Below are 22,508 nucleotides of genomic sequence, written 5' to 3'. Positions count from 1 at the left end.
ACGGTGGTCTATCAATTACTGACACCCACTGTCGGCAGTGCCCTGAGAGCTCGTTTCCCAGGATTTGATTAGGTTTTGGAAACATGTGCTATGCCCGACACGTGAGCAATGATCACACACAGATGAACAGAGGTAAAGACACCCCAAAGGAATAAACAGATCTGCTTCCCCGGGTGTGGAAATACAGATGTTTATTTTCATACAGGTTTGTATCCTATATTCCCGTATGTCCCCCATCCACACCTCCTATAGCCGTATCCCTTTCAGAGTGAGAGTCCACCTCTAATCTGGCATGTCAAGCTCCTTCTCTCGTTTTCCTACTGATTAGGAAAGAGACACTTGACGGTATGTGTGTGATCTGAAACTTAGGCCAAGCAAAACAAGCAACCATTAGCTCCCCCTGAAATATATATCTCAATAAGGGCAGTTCTTTAGGTCTCTTTCCTCCATTCAAGCCACCGACTGTCACTAAACTTGCCGGCTGGCCATGCAGGAGCACAGGAGCCGTGCTCTTACAGCAAACTAAGGTAAAAAAGCCATCCCTCCCCAAAGAAGAAAATCCAGACCATTTTTTTCCATATAGTTTGGTTATTTTGGACGTCATAACTTTATTGAGACACCAGTAGTTACCACCTTCACTTTGTTAACCACAAATATATAGGACATTGTAAACACAGGTGCCGAGGTGGCGGGGTTCGCTGTAGTTGGATTTTGGATCGGACGGGGGCGAGGGGAGGAGGGGTGAAGGGACACTCGGGCTTAGACAAGACCACTCAGGGGATCCTGTATGCGGCAGGCCATCCATGAGTCATCGTATATACGTATATATGTATAGCTTTATATTATACATCTTTTTAAATATATATATATAATATATATACTATACACAGGCAGTAATGCGGCAGGGGAAGGGGCAGGGCAGCCCAGGCGGTGTTACATACGGATGCCACGCAGGCAGCAGGGAATTGTCTGGATGGACGGTTTGGACTTGCTGCGTGAAGTGACCTCGCTGGGCTCCTTGCCTTGTACCTGCTCTGGGGACGAGGAGCCGAGACTCCTGTGGACCCCCCCCCCCCCCGCAACGCTGCCTTCCCGGGTCCTCCCAAGTGCTTGCGAGGGTGCAGGGACAAAGATGCCTCCTCCCCTGAGGGAAGTGCCAGGAATAACGCGGAGGGGAAGGGTGTGCGGTGAGGTGACGAGCAGTGCGGGGGGGACGTGGGTGAGCCAGGGATGGGGACACGTCAGGAGGCTGAAGCCACAGGCGGAACTGAGGCAAAGTTTCATCATCCCTTTGCCCTTCACAGCCGTTACTTCCACAAACCAGTCCCTTACTTGGGGGCTTCGCAAGATAAGAAGACATCAAGAGGCCATTGCTCACAACAGGGGATGCGTAATCCTCTGTAATCCGAACAAATGGCAGAGGGGAAAGAAAGCCGCCTTATCCTTTTGCTTATACAGCCTTCCCTCTGATCTCCTAATCCCTAGAGTGAGGCTGATCTCACCCACGTTTAGCATCTAAAAGGGACATGTTCCAGCCAGCTGCTCAGGTCTTGCCTATGATCACCAGAAACAGGCAGCACCTTATCAGAAGCGCCTAAGATAAGATAACCAACCCTTCGGGTAGGTCCGGATCTCTCATCAGCTGCAGAACCAGCCAAATGCCACTGGAAATTGCATTTTAAAGAGCTACATGCAAACAAGGAGAGTCCCGCCCCCAGGTCTGTCACCACCAACCCTCCACTGCAAAGGCTGAAAGCATGGCAACCCAAGGAGAGTACGTCTTCTCCCATGAGCAAAAGCAAGAAGTTGCCCAAGTATCTATGTTGCAGTGTCCCCTGCCATGCCAATGCTTTTCCTACGACAAAAAGCAAGGAGACGGACAGAAGGATGGGCAGTAACCCAGGATGAGGCCACCCGGCTCATGTCTCACTGAAGTGCCGGCTCTGAGCGGGGAGGCTCATTCCTACGTCAAGCCCACCAGAGCCCATCAGCTGGTTACGTGAGGGAAGCAAGCCAGAGAGGATAAAGAAAAGCTTGCTCATTATTCAGCCCCAAATGGTGTTTAGCCGTCTACAGAACGCTGATGGGAGAAGGGCCATGTAAGATGCCCCTGTGGTACACCCCAAAACAGAGACCCAGGGAGACCCCCCACGCATGGTCCGCACCTCTCCCCATGCGCCTGGTCCCTCACCGAGAGGGGACAAGTGATGGGCAGTTCCTCCCCAAAAGTACAACACATTTTTGTGCTGAGAACTAGTGATTTATAGCCTCCTTCTCCTCTTGGTTGTGTCCCCCCCCCAAATGAAAGCATTAAGGATGACACAGATGAATCTGGGTGAGTACAAGTAGTTTTCCTCCTCCTCCACCTCGTCATTTGTTCTTTCCTCTCCCCCGGCAGGAGAGACAGACTGGAGGGAGCTCCCCCCACAGCCACCATCATAACGAACCTCTCTCAATAAAGTAACCCCCTCCCAAGCCTAAATATTAGGCTGAGCCCACAGAAAAAGAAGCCCAAGGGGCTTCCCTCCAAAAAAATACCCCTCCTATTTACAATATTGCTTTTGCTCACAGCCACAGAGCGAGGGATGTGTGCCCAGTCCCTCCTGGTACATCCACAGGGCTAGCTGGTCCCCCTCTCCCATCCTCACCCGTGGTTAACCACCAGCAAGGGGGGGGGCAAGCCATGGGGAGGACGAGCCATGGGGACAGCCACCGGCAGCACAAATCTGCTGGGAAGAGCAGGTAGAAACGGCGCCTATATACAGCTGAGACCAACTGCCCCTGTTCCCTCCCGGGGCTCGCAGCTCTGCTACGGTTTCTACCCCTTCCCCATCGCTGTGGGGCAGCTGGAGAGAAGGAGGGGGAGGACTGGTAACCTCGGTGTCCTCCAGATGAGATGTTCACAGGACCACAGGCCAGACCTCTGTCCCATCCTCCCGACTCCTAAGGGTGCTACGGGGAGTAGGCTGGACGGTCAGGGGGAGCACCTATGGATTTTTGGATCTGCTCCTGATCTCTGCTACTTGGGGCCAGTGTTGCGTGGAGCAGGGTGGCTGCCTGGGGGATGGAGCTCCTCACTGCTGCAAGGCGTACCCTGCTTCTTGTGCTTTGGGATGTCTGTGCTGGGGAGAATTGCTGAATTATTTCCCTCTAGGGACCGTCTTCACACATAGACCTTACTTCTATCCTGGAATAAAAGAGTGTGCTCCCACAGCTGTGTCTTTACTTGAAGCAAAACCAGGAGGAGTGGGGAATAATGTCCAGACGAGCTCTATCTGAGAGTCAGTACTGCCACCTAGGTGAGGCTTTAAAGACAGCCAGAATCTGAGATGCTGCAGAAGACGCACTAAGGTATAGTCTACATAAAGTACAGTAAGACCAGTTTTCGGAGAGCTCCGTCTGGCCCCAAGCAATTCTCTGCATACCAAGACCTTCCCCCCATCTGAGTGAGAGGGAAAGCGCAGCCGCGCAGGGCAGGACCCTTCCCTGCTTGGCTGCAACCCCGGGCAAGAGCCAGACGCACACTGGCCGTCCCAGCAGCAGTATTTCTTTCCTGGGGGAGTCCTGCTCCATTCCTGTGTGCTGCAAAGACGGCATCAGCAAGAGGCTTTGCACTGTGGTAGCAGAGGAATGGAGGAGGGTTCAGCAGGACCTGAGGAGCAAAACTGGCTTTCTTCTCCTCCTCCTGCCCAGGGTGAAATGGCAAAGCTCTCCTCTCCCCCTCGAACCAGCCCAGCTGGGGATGAGGGCTCTCGGGACCCCCTAGAAGCCCACCTCCTCCATCCTTCCTCCCACAGGCACTGCGTCTGGGGGCCGGGGACTGGGCATGGCTCCCCTCCTGCCTCACCAAACGCTGGTCTGAGAAGAGTGGCGAGCAGGACGTACAGGCGAGGGGAACCACCTCCACCTCAATCCAAGGGGGCTGGGGAAGGAGAATCTCTCCTGGCACTGCCCCTCTGCTCTGCTGAGCCTCTTGCTGTAACCTACAGACATGCCTGTGGTTTTTCATTGTACCTGCAAATCTTCCTCCATCCCATTTTATCTCTTTGTGCCCCTCCCCATACCCCTTCTCCCCAAAACCCTCTAAAAATAAAGCACTCCTCCCCCAGTAGCGTGTGGCAGAGAAAAGCCGCCCTGTCTTTGCACAGGGGACGCCGTTCCCGCTCCCCTCCAGCCCCCCTGGACCCTTGCACTCCCGCACACTGACTCCAACACCGTCATCCCTCTCCCTGAGCCACCAGGCCCTCCAGCCCCGTGCGGATGGTCCCACGTCTACTCCAGCCTTTAGTGACACCGTCTCTTCTAGGAAGGTCCCCGGTCCCTCTCACACCTTCCCTTCTACCTCCAGCACCCTCTCCCCTGCCCTGCTGGTGCCGCAGCCTGTCTCCTGCCCACCGGCCAGACTCTGCCCTCCGCAGCAAGGCAGGAGGGAGAGGAGGGACCTTCCTGTCACAATGCGGTGACAGATTTTGGAAGAATTTGGTTCCGGCAGGTAGTTTTAGGGGGGGAGGAGAAGGAAGAGGTGATGGGGAAACCTTTTTTTCTTTTTTTTTTTTTCCTTTTTTAAAAACGATAAATAAAAACAGATGACCCAGAAGGCTGGAGCATAGCTGAGAGCCACCTCTTGTGCCACTACGCACGTCTCTGGTTTGTGCCTTGGCTTTCTGCCGGCAGCGGGAAAAGGGACAGAAGGGAAAGGGGAAGGGAAAGGGGCATCGGTGGCTCAGTAGTTCTGCGTTTGGTACCCCTGTGTCTCGGTGTCGAAAGCATCTGCCGGAGGGGGCTGCTGGTACGTCCCCACCGCATCTGTAGCATCCTCCTCGTTCGTGTAGGGAGCATAAGGCATGCCGGAGTCCTGGCTTGGGTCCATGTAGTCCTGGGAGAAGAGGGCCGAATCGGCACCCAGCTGGAAACGCTGATACGCCAGGAATGCCTGGCCCACCTTTAAGGGAGGAGGTGGAGGGAAGAGATGGGAAGCAGAGAGGGGAGGGGAGAAAGAGAGGGGGGGAACGTACCGAGAAAGAGAAACAAACAAAAGTGGGGTTAGTAGTGGTTACGGATTAGTGCGCGAGGCCCGCCTGGCAGATGGCCTGTGAAACAAATCCAAGAGCGTGGAGGTTCAGGCTGCCCCACAGAAAACACGAGCCCGCCGGGAGAGAGGAGGGCTGGGCAGGGATGGCTGCGAGCCCAGCTGGCTGCGTGCAGCCTGCCCGGGGCTCCCCACCGTCTCTGGGGTGTGCTGGGCACCTCCTGCCCAGCAGTTGGGGTTTCACCGACGCGGCACAGGTCGCAGAGGCTCAGCTGGCATGTGGTTATCCCATTCAGCACCTCCTGCCCCTGGGAAGGCAGTCTGCCTCAGCAGCACCGCAGAAAGTTCGTCTGCTGGGCTGGATGTACGCAGCCGTTTTGCCTGCAGAGGCCAGGAAGGAGAGCGGGATTTGACCCGGAGTAGCGAGGTAGTGGTCACCCCCTGTAAGCCCTTCACCGGACAACGTCCGCACGGTGCAGCACGGATCTTGGGAAGGAGCAGCAGGAGGCAAGGCAGCTGCTTCCCAGACCCGGGGACGGTTAGCAAGTGTACTTCTGCCTCCTGCTCCAGGCACTGCAGGCAGGACACCCTTTTTGGTGGACTGAGGGAGCCCGGGGATGGGGTTCAGCATTGCGGACTCCAGCAGGCATGGCTCGTTGTCCCAGAGTATCCCTGATAGAGGTGAGCAGTCTAGCAGGTGACAAGGGGAGAGGTTTTTGGGGAATGAGGGCTGGGAGGAAATGGAGGAGATAAAGTGGTAGGGGCAGAGGGCTTCTCCTGGCTGAAGTATTAGGTCTGAGTAGTCATCAAAAGAAAGGCACAGCGGTGTTAACGAAGCATTAGTTAGGGTGCGGGTGAGGGAGAGAAGGGAGCAGAGGAGGAGAAGAAATTGCCAGTTCCAGCTCCCCAGAGGGAGATCCCCCATTCAGTGGCCAACCCCACTCCAGTTCAATGGCCAGTGTCTTCCCACCCCATGCCCTGCAGTGACCACACCCCCATGCTCGGGGCATTGGAACTGTCTCTGCTCAGTAACCTCCTCCAGCTGCAACCCTCCACCCCTTCCCCAAAATTCCCCCATCACCAAGGGGCACTAAGGCAGCAAGGATGGGGAGGTAGGGAACAGGGTGTTGTATTCTTCCTGAAAAGTAATGTCTCTGAGTCTCCGGAAAGCCAGAAATGTGAGGAAGCCCTGTGAGGAGAAAGAGGGGTGTGGGAAGGAAAATCAGTAAGGAAGAGCAAACCAGAACGTTTGATTGAAATAAAAACCCCAAGGAACCAGGGGAAGAGGATGCCTATTTAGCCACTTGCAAGCCTGTGCATCAGGGAGGACCACTGCCGGTGGTGGCACCTCAAAAAGGGTCACGAGGGACCCCTTGCAAAAGCCTTGGTCCTTGTCACACTTTCTGCTGGAGCTTGCAAGGGGCTTTTGGCAGCACTCGAGCACAGGACACAGCTCGTGGGGGGGGACACACGCTGCCGTCCCTTGCCCCCGCTTGGTGTCACCTTGGCGAGGGTGCTGACCGCACAACCCTTTACAGCCCCCCTTCTTCTCTGACAGCTTTGTGGTCTTACGGCACCCTTCCTACCTGGCCCCTGCCCCACATTAAGGCCTGAAGGGAGAGGAGACGATAAAGCCTCAAGGACTTACGCATGGAGACTGGCCTAAAATGCTTTCCTGCTTGGCACTATCTCGTTACTTCAGCCAAAAATCACTCCGGCTTGCTGCTTTCAGAGACGGGTAGAAATTGTAGGGGATATTTATATTGCACACCACAGTTTTTCCAGGAAACTAGCAACAAAGAACTGCTGGGGAAAAGGCTGTCTTAAGAGACAGCACCATCACCTTCCTAAGAGGTGACCCAGTGAGGCGGTGCTGCAGTCACAGACGGAGAGCCCAGAGGGACGACGATCGATCGCATCCTCTTGTGGCCACTGATGACATTTCAGGTGATGGGAGAAAAGCAGGGAGGGAGATGGGTGCAACCCCCGGGCCTGGAGCTCTCTTCTCTGCTTAGCGTCTGTGAGGTGGAAATGCTGTTAAAGTCCTCCGATGCGCAGGGAAAATGATGCTTGGGGAGCTGGCTTGTCCAAGGTCATATTAGAGGTTTCTCAAGGACACTCCTTACTGGGATATAGGACCCTCTTTCCCATTGTGCTTATTAATGCTCTAGCACCTTCTTCCATGTAAATTTTTGAGTCCTTGTTTCCCAAGTTTACCTCCTAACCACCTCCCCTCCTGCTCTTCCTTCTCAGAAGCCACGTGAACCGGCTGAATCACTCTTAGCCAGTCACCTCCCATTCCCCACAAGCTAACACAGTGCAGGGGACACTTGATCCGACATCATGGCTGCTGTACTCACCCAGGTGAAGATGGAGAAGAACGAGAACGTGATGGCTGCTCGGGCTGCATCCCCTCCCTCGTTCAGTGGGTTGTCCTCTTCTTTTGAAGCTTGCCACTGGTTGGTCAAAAAGCAGAAGCCAACGAACCAGAGGAATGCCCAAAAGGCTGCAATGGACCACCACCAGCATGGCAAAGGGGAAGGGGAGAGAGATCAAGAAGGTATGTGTGAACAGAACATAACCACGTCCCATTTCTCTGGAAATTTCAACCCTATGAGAGACCCACCAGTGTGTTGCAGACTGGGCCAAACTCTGACTGCGCAGCCTGTCTAAGCCCAAGCGAGCTGGCAGGCTCGCTGACGGCTAAATTGTCAAGGTGACAATAGGCGTCTGCAGAACTCAGGAGAGTTCATTTGCTTGTGTTTGGATTGATCACAGGATTTGCATTTGGCCTTGGGAAGGAGCCTGAAGGGCTTCCAGTACAGGAGCGATCACCTGGGCTCTCTGAAACAGCCACTGCTTCGCAACCCTGTCCTGCAAGGACAAGCGAAGAGCAATTCCTTCCGAGGGAGCTGCAGAAAGAGTGGGAAGCAGCCAGCCTGCAGTTGCACGGAGACCGGCTTCTGCTCAGGACAGCACAGGCGAAGGGACTCACACCGAGGAAAGCTGCTGGAGGACCGTTAACGTGCTGCACCCCTGGGAAAGAGGTGAAGGTAGCGGGGAACCCCGACTCCAGACTGGCAGCTGGTGGGGAGGAGTGGGACTCACCCTCTTTGCCAGGAGCAGCCAGACACCCGGCAGCAAGGGAAAAGGGCATTCCAAAGCAGCAGCGAAACAGGGCTCAGTCCCTCCCCTTCCCCTTCTCTGGTTAGCTGTACGCAGGACTGCTAGGCAAGGGGCTAACAGTGAGCAAACTTGCAAGCCAGAAGTCCTAAACAAGTTCAGATGCCGCACCCGATCCTGCCCTCGCTCCACTCGTGGCCCCTTTGACAAACCGTGGGGGGGACCCTGACGTGGAGAAGTTTGCCGGTGTGGTTGGAGTAAGCCAGGAGAGTGACTCGGGATCATGGCACGAGAGCAAAGCGCCTCGTCGTGATGCTGCTGATTGCCATTACACGTGCACGTACACACACACCATCACTCTGTCCGTCACTTCAACACGCTACTGGGATGGAGAGATCTGACTATAAGTTAGAATAAGCCTTAGGGCTGGATGAGGTCCTGCACAGCTATTTACATGGGGAATGCCAGGTAACCTAGGAGGAATGGTTTAGTCAGCCTGCGTGAAACCCTCAACCTTTTTTTATGTTAAAATATACAGGGTTCAATCACCTGGAGCTGGAAAAGAAGGAAGTACCATCTCCAGAGGCATCAACACTTGGCCTTAGCAAGCACAAGCATGCAGGGAGGCAGGATCTCCTGATCCTAAAGGGCTCCCTGAGCTACTCCTCTGGAGAACAGCAGAGAGGCATCAGCCACATTGGCTGAGAAGAAGAGAAAAGGAAAGAAAAGGGGACAGAGAGTAAGGAACCCAAAGACCTCCCGGCTAGCAGGGACCTGGCCTGCAAGGCAGCAGAAGCTCCCTCCCTCTCCCTTGCCGGTGGAGGAGAGGGGGACGATGGCCAACCGGCCAGGAAGCTCACCCGAGACTCCGATGTCCGAGAGCACTGCCTTCTTGCGGTCCTTGACGCTGCTGATCTGTGGGAAGTAGGCATCCAGAGCCAGGTAAAGAAGGCAGCTGAGGAAGGTGAGGACACCCACGGTAATGCCATAGTTGCAGGCATTGCGATTGCGGTTGAAAATGCAGTGCTCTTGTGTCTCGTCCAGGCGGTTCACGTACCCTTCATTGACAATGGAGCCGAACACCACGATGGAGAACACCTGGCAGGGAGAGAGGCAGGAGACACATCAGGGCAAGCCCCATCTCTATGGACCACCACAAAGGAGCAGAGCTCTGCAGGGGACAGACACCCTTCACAGGCACCTCTCTGCTCTGCGGAGCTCTCATCCTGCTGCCTTGCCTGGGCTGTAGCCACGGGGAGTTTACTGGGGAGATGGTCTCATTTTGTTTCTGAGGATTAACTCAAAATAGGACACTTTTAGATTGAGCCTTTTTATCCATCTGATCTAAAGCAATGTAAAGCAGTCGCAGTCTGGAGTAAGGGTGGCTTCCCGCAGACACACAGGGAGGTGACATGGAGTGTAAACTGGGATATGGCTTTGGTGCGGGTGCCTGCATACAAGGGCTCCAAGTAGTGGAAATCCTCTTAGTCTGCACTTATTCTCCCACCCACTCCTTTCCCTTCTAGGAATTCATTGTTTCTACCACGCATTTGTTCACTAATTTTATCTATCCAGCTACTACACTCTTTTCCCCATCCACCCTCCCACAATGCAAGCCCTGCTTGCTCTGCAGCTCCATTCTGCCGGGCTCCCGCTCTCCCCATCTCCCCGCACATCACACACCTCTCTCCACCAGTTTTCCATCAGCCCAGCCCAAGACACTACCTATCCTTCTGCCCACTCACCCGTACACCGACACTCTCCGACTTTCCCCATGGATTTCATGGGCCAAACATCCCCCCCCTCCAGGTCCACCTGGAAGGGCCACCATGGGTCCTCCCTACCCGTCACTGCCACTGCCGCTGCATGTTATTTTAAATCGGGTAGAATTAAGGACGAGTCCAGGTAGAAATGCCATAATCCGCAGTTGCTGGTCTAATCTTCGCTCACGGGCTTAGCCTTCGCCGCCTGCCACAAGGCTGTCCCTCTTTGACACAGCAGGTTGACCAAAGCAGAGAGCTATTTACAGCAGCCCCAGTCCTGCATCTCAAATAAACAGCTTCCCCTCGCAGCCACAGGAGAAAGAGGGGAAGATTAAGGCAGCCCGTACAGATTTTTCTTTGCAGGGCATCTTGAGACCCTCAGTAGGAACAGCCTGTCTGTGGGCTGCCGGCGAGAGCCCCAGGCAGATGGAAATGTGACCTCAAGCATGGGGAAAACATACATATGACGTGCACTAGGACGTCACCGGGGCACTCTGCTAGCCTGGGAGTTGTCTGCACAACAGGAGGTTGGCACCCTTGGAACCATCACCCAAACCCCAAGGAGAAGCAGCACACGAGAAGATGAGGTGGCCAAGTCTCCTGCAGGGAGCGGAGGTAGGTCTGAGGGTTTGCTAGGTCAGAAGGACCCCCGTACCACTTAACCCAACCAAGCACCAGAAGAGGACAGGGCAGACAACCCAGAAAGCGGAGAAGCAGCTTTGTGAGTGCCGGGAAAATTAGCTGTTGATTAATGCCAACCCAATACACCATCTGTCATCGGTGGAGTTGGATGCCTGAGATCCACAGCACAGACCTCTGCTGTTTGACCTGTGGCATCAAGAACCCAAGGAAAAACCTTACTCACAGTCCCCAACAGCCCTTGGGCAGATCCTCAACACTGACCACATTTCAGCTGCCAAACTCTAACAAGTATCCACTGACACCGATATTATTTTTTCACCCCAGGGCTCATAACTGGGTCACACTTGGGTTGCTGAGATTGGGCATATTTTTGACACACTACAGCAAACTAAAAAAGCTGGAAGCCGGTGCTCCTAAGCGTGGAGACTGTATGGGTTCTCTGAAAGTTCACAAGAGCTTTTTAAGCTTAGAAGTAAAATAACTGATTTGTCCTCTTCCTCCCTCTTCTTGAAAATCAAGATTGATCATACTTTGCAGAAATTGCCCGTGAAAATTAAATAAAAATCTCTTCTGCCTGAAGCAAAGGTCTTCAAAATTTCAGCCTGAACGGTTTGGAAAGCAGCAAAATTGCACACCATTACAGCCAGGCTCTTTCAGTGGGAAGTCTCGCAGATCATCACAACAGGCTGGGCTGACAGGTCTGCCTAGAACCACTGGCAGTAACACCATGTTCCTCTAACCCGAGGGGGAGCTGACAGACTCCCAAAGCGACGTCCCAGCGTGAGGCTGCGACCAGCGCCGATGCTGCCACCTGAAGTACCAACCTCCATATATTGGGATTACAAAGTGGTGCTCCGTTTCCCACAGCGTTAGACAGAAAGCGTATCTTCTCTTTGGAAGATGAGAAACAGCCTCAAAAGTGGCATAGTCTGGTGTTCAGTTTTGATTTAGGGCTCAAAACTGGTAAAACTTCGATTCCCTGAGTCAGGTCAACCCTTGCAATGAGCTGTACCGCAAGTCTCTGCTTACTCATTTGGGATGAATGTATTTCTGTAATGGCCTCTCCCCAGAGACACCTCTGTTTACTCTGCTCATATCCTGATACACATCTTCCCTCTGCTCTTATCTCTGGGTTTGCTGCTGGCCTGGAAGAGCTCTCATCTGCGAGCAAAAGCAGCAAAATAATTCCTTTTTGCATTTGCTCTTTCATACCTTTTTATGCTGGCACGTCGTAAAGACACAGCTCAGAGTCACAAGACCAGAGGGACATCTCCCCTTCCCAAATTTTCAAGGAGAGGTGGCATTTCTAGCTTGCCACAACTTCTCTCCTATGGAGAGAAACCTGTTTTGCAGCCTGGAGGTGCCCAAGATATGATTTACGGGCAAACATCTGATTTAAGGTGATCTTAGTTTTCTGGGGAGATTCCACTAAGGGTGTTCTCACTCATGAGCAGAACAAGTCACTGCAGATGCTTATCTTCTGTGTCCTGAAACAGCCGCCCCAAAGTACTCTTTATCCTTAGGAAAGCTTTCTACGGACCAAAGCATAGCATCTTATGGGATGTCTCCTTCCCTCTGTGTTTTCCTCACCACTGGTATCAGCTCTGGTCCATGCTCCACTCCCCGGCGGTGCAGAGAAGGCAAAGTCAGTGGCAGTGGAGAGGACTTGGTCCCTTTGCCAGCCTACCACCACCCTCACGGCACAGCAAAACGTTGTGAGGATCCGCTGCACGCACAAGCCTTGAGCTGGACTGGGTAACACCAACTGGGCAAGAATGGGCAGGCTCAGACCAGAGGTGTCAGACCGGCAGGCAGAGCTGGACAGCAGGAAAAGAGGCAATTGCTGCTGCTGACAGGCAACCCATTTTATCCCCATGATGGCTGTACCCAGGAACTGTTGTGACGGGTGCACGGACAAACAATTTTCTAGAAAAAATGATAATTATGAGAGCCCAGATCTCACAGCCCTCAGGAGAAACTGTTGCACACTTAATCCATGGCAGCTACCTCTTGTTGGTAAGGAGGGCAGGTGGGTGGAAGCTCATGGACGTAGCAAGTCATCTTAGAAAGAGCAAGTATTTTTTATTTCCTTGATTTCACAATCCATGCCCGTGCAAAGATGATCCAGGCAGCAGGTGCAGTATGAATGTCTGCCTGGATTATAAACAAAGCACCAAGTTTGCAAGGATGAAGCATTTACTTTGCCGTTCCCATCACATCTGCAGCACTTTCTGAAGAAATGCCAGCTACCAGCAGCACTGGCACAAGCCTCTTGCCCCTCCGCGTTACCGCTGCTCGTTCCTTCTACCCCCGTTCAGCACAGCGAATCCTTGCTGCACAAAGTCTTGCCTACAGCCACTAATAAAATGATCCAAAATACGCGTCCAGCTGCAAAGAGGAGGCGAGGAGAAGATGGGGGGTGCTCCTGTCCGAGCACCGAGATGCAGGGAAGCGACTTGTCCGAAGGCTGACGGTAGGCAAACGCAAAGCACCGCATCCCGATGCTCCGGAACGCAGCCCATCCTTCCGCTCCGCAGAGGGAGATCATTAGCTGCTTTCCTACACTCGGCGACAAAAACCAGCCAGCCTTCCCCAGCTTTGTGCAACTGGGCAGCCTCATTTCTTCAGCGAGGCTGCTTAAGTCAGTTAACAGGACTTGGAGTAACTAGATTTTTTAGGTTGAGAGCGTTTCCTTAAGACTCCGAGAGCAATGTTAATTGGGAGGTGCATGGCCTGTCTGGAGGTGCACATTTAATAAGCAGTAATATATGTGGCTATGCTCAAAAAAACCGACAGAAAACAGCACGTGGAGAAGATCTGACCAACTCAGCATTCCTGCCGGGACCCGGCTTTTCTTGACTTCACCGCTCCTTAATCATCGCATCCACACAGGTTGTTGCAATGATTTTCCTAGACTTCTGGTTTCATCAAAGAGCTCCGAGACACCAAGTGAAGCCCAGAGCTGGGCACTTTGCAAAGCTGACAGTGCAACTTGCCGACAGATGCAGCAAAATGAACATAACGTTAAGCACTGCGGGGAGGAGATAGGGAGAGGCTGAGAGTTTCCCTGTCGCGTCTCTCAAGGGGCTCATGCTGGCCATTACAGGAGTGTAAGGGCTCACTACAGCGAAAAAAGTGCAGAAGAGGCAAAAGACTGCATCCCACCATAAAAGACCTTTTTTTTTTTTTTCCTTTCTCTCACGGAACTGGGTGATCTGATTTTGCCAGAGGCAAAGGCAAGAGACGAGCCCTCAGAAGAGAGGCTCTCCGGTCCCTCCCCACCTCCCCGCTGCAGGCTCAGCCCCGCAGAAAGCCAGGCAAAACCTCCTGAGCATCATGTGAGGCTTTCCACCACGCCGTGCATCAGACGTTCCTGAGCATCATGTGATGGATGCGCAGCACGGCCAGCCTCCGGCGGTGCACCAGGATTTTCCTGCACCTCATCCCAGGAGTTTGTCACGCTGCCTCCTGACTTCATCCCTGAGATCCCCATGATGGTCGTAGCGGGGATGAGGCTGAAGAGGGTTTCTGTCGAGCCGCCTGCTTGGGCTCGCTGCGGTGCCCTCTGGTCACGGGCTCTGTCGCACTGTGTGTCGCCCCTCCCTCTCCCAAACCCCCTTTTTATTCTATTATAGAGAGGAAATAGTTTGGTGACATAATATTCCTTGTAGGACTTCAAATCAAATCTACCTCGGGCAGAATGAAGCAATAACCTCTTCTGTATCTGATCTGGTAACGACCAGGAATAAATCTGTTTAAAAAGAAAGCAAGAGACGGGCAGAGTGCAGACGATAAACTGGCAGAGATGATCTGGCTTTCATTTGCATTCAGCCACTCGCAAATGGAGTCTCTGGAAAGCTTTGGAGAGCCCTGCACAGACATGGATTATTATTATTATTATTATTATCATCATCATTAAATCGACTTGTATTTAGTTAATTTTGAAGAAAACATATGCAGCTTTTGATACGCATGGGAATGGCAGCTTGGAAACAGGCAGCCTCTATTTATTCCCTCCAGCCGGCACGACGCCGGCAGCGAACGACTCCTGCCCACGGTCTCGATGGCGTGTCTGAGCCCCGTGCGGGTGCTGGAGGGGGCCAACCTCCCCGTACCCATTTGTACCCAATTTTCCTGAGCATGGGACGGGGGAAGAGCATGGATACCCCAGCACCTCCGTCCCAGCTCACCCTCCCTGGCCAGCAGCCACGGCAGGGCTGAGCCGGAGCAGGTGATGGAGAGGAGAAAGGCTCCGCATCCCTACTTCCTGCCACGGGATCTGGGACAGGCTTTCCTGGCCAGCAGGCTTTTTTTCACACATGGCTTGGCAGCTGACAGGCTGGCCATTAACCCTTCCACCTCCCACCAGACCCGTGCCTGGGTCAATCTTCCCCCTCGCAGCAGCCCAAGCCCCAGGCGATGCGGGAACACTCTGGGAGCCGGCAGCCGGGAAGCCACCGATGATATCCAGTGGCTATTCCACGTGCCATCCCGGGGAGGGAGGAAGAGCTTTGCCATGGGAAGATGCCCACCGGTGTAACAGGGAGCTGTTGTCCCAGTCCCGCAGGTCTCACGCTCTTCTCGTGGTCAAACAGCATCTTTTGTCCCACCGCTACTAGTGACATCTCCCCATGGCTGCACCTCCGTGGTGGTATCCAGGTCCTTCTGTGCCTTCCAGATGGTCCCTACACCACCAGGTCACTGCTTAGCGAAGTGACCGTCCAAAAGTTGCATCTTTTTCCACAAGGAAGAGTTCAGTTTTCTTTCTAGCAACACACCTCTCCCTCCTTGGCTTGGCTGTGCCAACCTAGGTGGAGGACCGCATCCCCTGCCACCTCCGTCTGCTGCTCTCACCTCACACTGCTCCTCTCTGCTGCCTTGTCTTGCCACAAACGTTTGCCTTAGCCATGTCTCATCTCCAAGCAGTTTCTCCGCTCCTCACCTGTGTGCCTCTCATGTTTTGAAATAGCAGATTACACACGATTATCTTATTTTTTTGCTCATATTTCTGACTGCCTGTGGTCCCTACGTGCTATTTCTCAGATTTTTATCTGCAAATGCCATTAACAAGAGATTTGTTCCTGCTCCAAGATCTTTCCTGGAAACGCTATGCTGGAAACAACACAACCTGCTGTATCCAACCCTGAATCACCCTGTGGCTCTGAGCATCTATTGCTCACCTTTGGACACGGGCTCTCATCCCAAGGACAGCAATCCCCAAAAAACCCTTCTGAAGCTGACCAAAGGAAGGGGACCCCATGAAGAAGCGTACCTAGGGCTTGACTCAAAGCACGTGCTTTGAACCGCCGCATTTCTTTCATCGCGCGCCGAGGTATCTTGCAAGCACGCAGCCAGGGAGCATGGTGGCCGGGGCAAAAATCAGGCAGAGGAGCAGAAGCAGAGAACACGAGCTACGGTCCACAAACACGGGGAATATCTCAGCTAAAGTTAGCTGGGACAGAAAGAAGGTGGAGGTTGCAGCCAGTTTGAGACTAACGCGGCCCCTGGGCTCTAAGGCTCGGTTTAACTCTCACCGCAAACCCACGCTGCGTGTCCTTTCCGTACGGCAAAGGGCGGCGTGGGGGGGAAGAGGCAAAGGATGTCCTAAGCAGGGCATCGGCGTGGCGAGCCAGGACTCGCCGGCAAGGCAGGAGACCCGGCTCCCTGCCACACCGGAGCTTGCCCCCGTCCTCCAGCTCGCAAGCATCAGCCTGTCGTAGCGAGGCCGAGGACGCAGTTCCCGTCCTTCACCTGCCTCGCCTGCTCAGTCGGAGCTGCCTGGGATGTGCCATGCCTGCAGAGACAGGGGATGACGCTTCCCATCCCGGCTCGAAACGGCTGCGTGTTCCCACCGGCCGGGGGACGCGGTGGCAACGGCAGCAGGCGATGGAGGAGGAGACGGAGGGCAGGCAGCACCTCTCCTCACCGAACCTCCCTCCGGAGGGGTGATGCACTTGGCGTCAGAGAGACATTTGGTGTCTCAGTCCGCGTGGCGAGTTTTAATGGGCCGCTTTGCCTGCGTGGCTGCGGTTGGAAAGACTCTCACTCAAGCCACCTAGCCGGACCTGCTTCCAAAAGGTGAGTTACTTTTGCCTTGTTAGGCTTTTACATTGAGCAGCGCTTCAGTTTCTCCAGCGAGCAGGTTTCCACGCAGTCAGGAGCACCTGGAACAACCTGTTTCAATTAGCATTTTACTTATTTATGGAGCCAGGGCTACATCCAACACCTGCGGGTCGCAAAGGAGCCTCCCAGCTCCCCTGCACCGGCTGCGGAGAGCACTGTCGGTCAGGGCGCGATGGGATTACGCAGGGATGTGCCCACGCTCGCCTGCTTTATTTCAGGAATGATCTCGGAGCTGCGTACTGTAGCGCGCATAGCGCCAGGTCGGTGTGGGTCACCAAGCTCCACGAGCTCCAGCTGTTGGGTCACCTAAGTGGGCTGAAAGCAGGTTTATATGGCGGGGTGGTAAAAAACCCACCCATGCACCCATGTCACGTCTACTGCAGGGCACCAGCTGCGCAATGCAGCTCAGCTCAGAGCATGCCTCCCTGTTGCAGCCGGCAGCAAAGTGGCACAGCATGGAGCAATGCCTTGAAAGACCAGGATTCGGAGTAAACCCCAGCCACCCATCGCAACAGGGCAAGTTGCTTGTCTTCTCTTTGCTGCTGCTGGGAATAGGGAGGGAGTTGTTCTGCCCTTTCCCACAGAGAGGTGGGGAAGCCTCCGGGATCTTCCAGCAGCACATTGCTTTTGTTGTGCAAGCCTCAGTCCAGCCAGACTGGACAAGTCCCCTCTCTGCAAGACCCAGATGCCCTTGGAGGCATCCTCAGCAGAGATGCTCAGGAAGGGCTGCTTTGTAGGGCTGCCTCCCTGCGCTACAAAGTGCTTTTTTCATCCAGGCAAGCGTATCTGGGGCAGGCAGCAGCAGAGAAATGGTTCACGCCGAGGCTGAACATCCAAACCTGACACGGGCATTCTGCAGGGCCACCACCACTTGCCAGCATCCATGCCAGGCAACCCTTCCGTAGGGAGATGCATGCTTATTCTGCTGTGCCTGACCTCCGAAGCACCCGAGAAACCTGAGCTGCCTCACAACACTGTCGCGGTGGACGGATGCTCCAGAATTGCTAACCTCTTTCCATAGCTGAGCATCCTCCTTGTCAAACCTATGCCATCTCCTCCTCAGCAAGGAGCAACGTAAATAATCTTTGGTCACCCCACCTGCTCCTGATCCTGCAGCTCTCCCTGGAGATTTGCCGCCATCTCAAATTGGGCCGCAAACTCCCTGGGCTGGAGCCAGTTCTGCTGCCTGTTGGTAAAAAGCCATACGCACCTCCGTGCCATCATAAAGTCTGCTAAAAGGCAGCATGACCTGAGCACAAGGTCACTGCCCGGGGAAGCGATCACGAGAATTTCTGCTCTCAGTGAAAGCTCATCACGTGAAACGGGCCAAAAGGACCCTCCAGCTTGCCCCGGGGAGACAACGGACCACCCACACCACGAGCCGGATAAAGGCAAATGAGATCTCAGGAGATGGCAAGCAAGGTGCTTCCAGTGCGTGCAAGAGCAGATGAAGGGAAGGACTCGCACAGAGACCACGGGGAGGGAGAGCCCTTCGCCACCAGAAGAGTTTGGCTCGTAGAGCCTGGCAATAGAAAGGCTAAGCGCGGATGTGATCGCAGTCTATAAATACACCCAGGGGAAAACACCAGGGAGGGAAAAGTACCATGTAAACTGAAGGGCATGAGAGCACAAAAGCAAATGGATAAAAACCCAGCCATGAATAGATTTATGGTGGAAGGCCCTGACCGTTGGAGCTGCTGAACTTTCTCCCAGAGGGAGCGAGAAGGGCAAAAACCCTGTGAAATAGTCCTTTTTCAGTAAAGTTCAACCAGTTTATGGAAGGGGCCATAAAGGGTCTGATGCTTGTGACAGCCTGAGACAGGACTTCGATGCCCATAAGGACCCCTCCTGGCCTCAAGTTAAAAAAAAAAAGACCAAAAACCACAACTAAATATCTAGGATGAACTTGTGGCTCCCCAGCTTTGCGGAGGGAGAGACGCTCAGGAGGACAGACAAGACCAAGCCGGTGGAAAAGCAGGAGAAGGAACTCGTATTTTGGGAGAGAAGAGGTGCACGCATAGCCTCGTGCCACAATGGCCAGGCCAGCCTCCCTTGCTGGACTGCTGACCTGGAGTGCCTCCAGCTCCTGCAGAAGAACTTTAATTTTCATGGCCAAGTGAAGTGCCTGGGTTAAATCCCGTCCTGTCCTCTGTCAAGGTCAGATGGGCAGGGGGAAACAGCACGGGGTCCCAAGGAGATGCCAGTCCCCGGGAAGCACTCCTTGCCTGGGGAGACCTTGCAGGGCGGAGAGCTGAGCTTGGTGAGCGAGCAGACAGTGTCTGAGATACTCTGAAGCAGAGTAGGTGCCTGATTAAAAAATAAACGTATTTCCTGTTCTCTCTCCCTCACCTGGTGCCTCTGGGAGGCCAAAATCCCGCAGTGCTTGGATGAAGGGGAAAAAAAACCCCAACCACCAGACTGAGAGAGAGAGAAAGAGGAAATTCTGTAATGGAGATTAGCAACGGGAGAGCCTTTGTAGGTCACATCACATCCATCATCCCCGGGCATGCAGACTGGCTCCGCTCCACCCGCCCGGGAGCGGGGGGCACGCATACCCCCTCGCCCAGCGCCCAGTGGCAGCCCCAGTGCGGCCAGCCCGCTGCCGGCGTGATGTGCTGTACCGTAAACAAGCTCAGTCGGATGGATGGACGGACAGACCGCCTGCATTAATCACGTCCTCAGCTGTCTCGGGGCTCTCCGGCCGCCCTTTGAGTCACGTCACCCAGAGGGGACATCACCCACCCACCCAGCCGGGAGCACAAGGGCTGCCTCCCCACCATCGGCAGCAAGCCGAGCCACCTTCCCTTTCTCTCCTCGTTTCCCCCGCCTGGCACCGATTTTATTTTATTTTCCCAAAGCCAGCCTGACGCCTCTCCTCCCAGCTCCGGTGCGCATGTGTCTCCTCCGCTCTCCCTCCCTGCCCTCCCTTCTCCGCTCCAGGCTGAGACCTCAATCTCTCCCCCGCAAGCTCGCTGCTGCAGCTCTCGCACCCTTAATCCCGATGACCTTCTTGCACATACGCGCCGGTCCCACGGGCAGCCATGGGATCGGTGTCACGGGAAGAAGGAGAGACCTTCCCCCTGGCACCCCGTGCCCTCCCCACCGCCCCCGTTAGACCCCCCTTTCCCCCTGTCCCCTTCCCCACAAATTACAGAGAGAAAAGCATTACAGGGAAAGGAGGTTGGGGGGGGGTGAGCGGATGAGGATAAAACACAGAGCGACATCCAGCCCCCACAGCCGCCCCAACTCGTCCCAGCACGGCTGGAGCCCAGCACCCCCCGAGCTCCGACCCGCTGGGAGCCACGCCAGGACCGCAGCTCCCTCCCGTCCCCCCACAACCCGCTGCCTCCCCGCGCCCGCCATAAACCCACCGGCGTGGGGTGGGGGCACAGAAGACCCCCACCCCCAAAAGAGCAGAGACGGAGACGGGGTCACGGTTCACCCCTTCCCTCCCCGGGGAGGAAACCCCAAACCAGCGTGCTCTCGCCCCGTATGGCCCTATAGCCACGTACATGGATACATATGGACGTACGGCTGTACAGCTGTGTGCGCGCACGTATATGCGGATATATATATGGAGATATATAAACCCAGAGGTAGATCCACATATCCAAACATACATGCGGGTATATAGAGATGTAGGCAGGAATGCTTACGGAGGCGTACAGGTATATATCTGTGTGTGCGGGGCTCTAGAGGCGCGGAGAGGGATCAGCGGACATATGCATCCGTACAGACGGCGCATACGCAAGCACGTATGAAACACACGGTAATAAACACAGGACAGCACATCCTAGCACACGACGTATATCACACAACCCCTTCGTACAGAGCTGCCTACCCGCCCGTGGCCCGAGGTCGCGGCAGCCGCCCCGCAGGGAACCCGCCGCCCGCTCCCCCTGTGCGTGCGTGTCGCCTCCCCAGCCCCGCAACCCCGCCGCCGGTGGGAGCCCCCCCCGGTGGGTGACGGACCCCTTACCCAGGAGAGGAGCCGCAGGAGGGTCTGCGGCTGCCGGATGAAGGCGTGCGGGTCGAAGGCGCCGCCGGCTTTCCCCGCTCCGAAGGCGCCCCCGTCCATGGCGGCGCGGGGGTGGGCGGGAGGCAGGCGGAGGGAGGGATGAGGAGGGGGGGGGGAAAGCTCGGCGGGTTGAGCCGAGCCGAGCCGAGCCGTGCCTGGCAGCCCGGCGGCGGCGAGCCATACGCTCCCGCCCACGAGGACGCGCCGCGCCGGGAGCGCGCACCCACCCCCTTCTCCCCCCCCCCCGCAGCCTTCAGATCGCGGGGAGGGGGTGGCCGTGGGAGGAGGGGGGGCGAGGGGCGGGGAGAGCACGGTGGGGGCAGTATTGGGGGGGGTGAACACCCCCCCGGTACAAAGCCCCCCACACACACCGCATGGGGGGGGGGTGCTGCCGCGCTTTGTTTTGGTAGGGCCTAGCAGAAGGGCGGGGGCAGCCCCCCCCCCAGCCGCTCGCACCCCCTGCCCCCCCCCAACCTTACCCCCGGCGCCCAGCGCTTGCAGCCCCCCCATAGAGGGGGGAGACCCGGGTGTCCGAGGGGAGCGGTCCGTCTCGGTGGGGCTCCCTGCCCGCGCCGCTGCCAGGTGCCTCCAAATCGCGCCGCAGCCGTGCCTCGGGCTCGTCCCCGGGAGGGGGCAAGCAGGCAAAAAGGCCCTTGGCCAACATGGGGAGTCCAGATTTTGGGGAGACCCCCCACTCCGGGGGGGGGGGGCAGAGACCGCAAGATACGCACCTCGCATCCCTGAGGCTACAGCCTTGGGAGTCACCTGGGCTTCCCCCGGCATCCACAGGACCACTACTGGCCACCGGCACGGCCAGGAAGAGATGCCGGGGGAGAAGCCATCCAGCCTTAGGGACAGCTTGAGCTCCTTGGCCTTTCGTGCACAGTAGTTGCGTACCAGCGGCTCGCTGGCTTCTGCAGAGTCCTTGATAATCTATATTAATAGGACTGAAATTAAAAGCGAGGCCTTGGGTTGTAACGTGGTTCCCTAAGCTTGGCAGCAGAAGCCAAAACCGTTTTCAGTCTGCTTGTCCGCTTCAGCAACTGGAGCCCAACTGCCAAAACGCTTCAGCTGAGCAGAGATGCTCTGCGCCGCGTTTCCACCCGGCGTACCACGGGACATCTCTAGCTCTTTGTTACGGAGATACTCAACTCAAACCAGGCAGCAGCTTTGCTGGAAGCAGCCGGCCAAAGGGCGAGGTGGGAATGCCATGAGCACTCTGTAAGGTCTTACAGCGCCAGGGCACCCTCAAAGGGCCCAGAAATACGAAATCCCCTGCGTTGAAAGCTAAATCCCCAGGAATTGGGGGAGATGAATGAAAGAGGGGATAAAAATGAAGAGGGGAGAGGTTTGGTTTTGCTAAAGAGGTGTCCAAAATGCGCCGGTGTTCTGGATGAACAGGGTTTGGACCTGGCCAAAAAAGCCAGCTATGCAGCAAAACCAGCTGCTTCTGCTCCGGACCCAGGCGGAGTGATGGTGCTGCACCCAACCGTCAGCACGGAGGCTGACGAAGCAGAATGACCAGCTGGATGGCTTACGTCCCACTCACCTCCAGGTCACACCTATGCAGAGAGTCAGGTTAGCAGCAAGGGAGCAAAGGGCAGAGCAGTGGGATGGGGAACGTGCTTGACCCCCTTCATTCTGCCCGAGTCGGAATCCATTTTCTCGGCAGAGTCTACGAATCGGCTCTGCAACTCAAGAGCTCGGCGCAGGAGCTAGAGGCAAACGTTTGGGGGAGAAGAAAGAGCATTTAAAGCCCACTCTTGTTCACCCATTAGGAGTAGCACCCTAAAAAGTGAGCAGCCATCCC

General features: G+C 55.3%; 1 protein-coding gene across 2 annotated transcripts; it reads right to left on the bottom strand.

Annotated features, from left to right (window-relative positions):
* Positions 1-580: 580 nt before the first annotated feature.
* On the bottom strand, positions 581-20,812 carry SYNGR1 (synaptogyrin 1). 2 transcript variants are annotated; one of them, XM_052789215.1, is made up of 4 exons: positions 20,660-20,806; positions 9,013-9,250; positions 7,390-7,535; positions 581-4,942 (listed from the first exon to the last, which is right to left on the bottom strand). In XM_052789215.1, the coding sequence occupies exons 1-4, from the start codon at positions 20,756-20,758 to the stop codon at positions 4,724-4,726; spliced, it is 702 nt and encodes a 233-aa protein (XP_052645175.1). In that variant the 5' UTR covers positions 20,759-20,806; the 3' UTR covers positions 581-4,723. The 2 variants fall into 2 exon arrangements, with proteins under 2 accessions (XP_052645175.1, XP_052645176.1); XM_052789216.1 differs by lacking the exon at positions 581-4,942 and adding an exon at positions 4,949-6,218 and having other exon boundaries at positions 20,660-20,812.
* Positions 20,813-22,508: the final 1,696 nt, after the last annotated feature.

This window comes from Harpia harpyja, chromosome 6, assembly GCF_026419915.1.
Source record: "Harpia harpyja isolate bHarHar1 chromosome 6, bHarHar1 primary haplotype, whole genome shotgun sequence".
Classification (NCBI taxonomy): domain Eukaryota; kingdom Metazoa; phylum Chordata; class Aves; order Accipitriformes; family Accipitridae; genus Harpia; species Harpia harpyja.
Note: the sequence above shows the minus strand (reverse complement) of the source record. Positions and strands in the feature narration are given on the sequence as shown.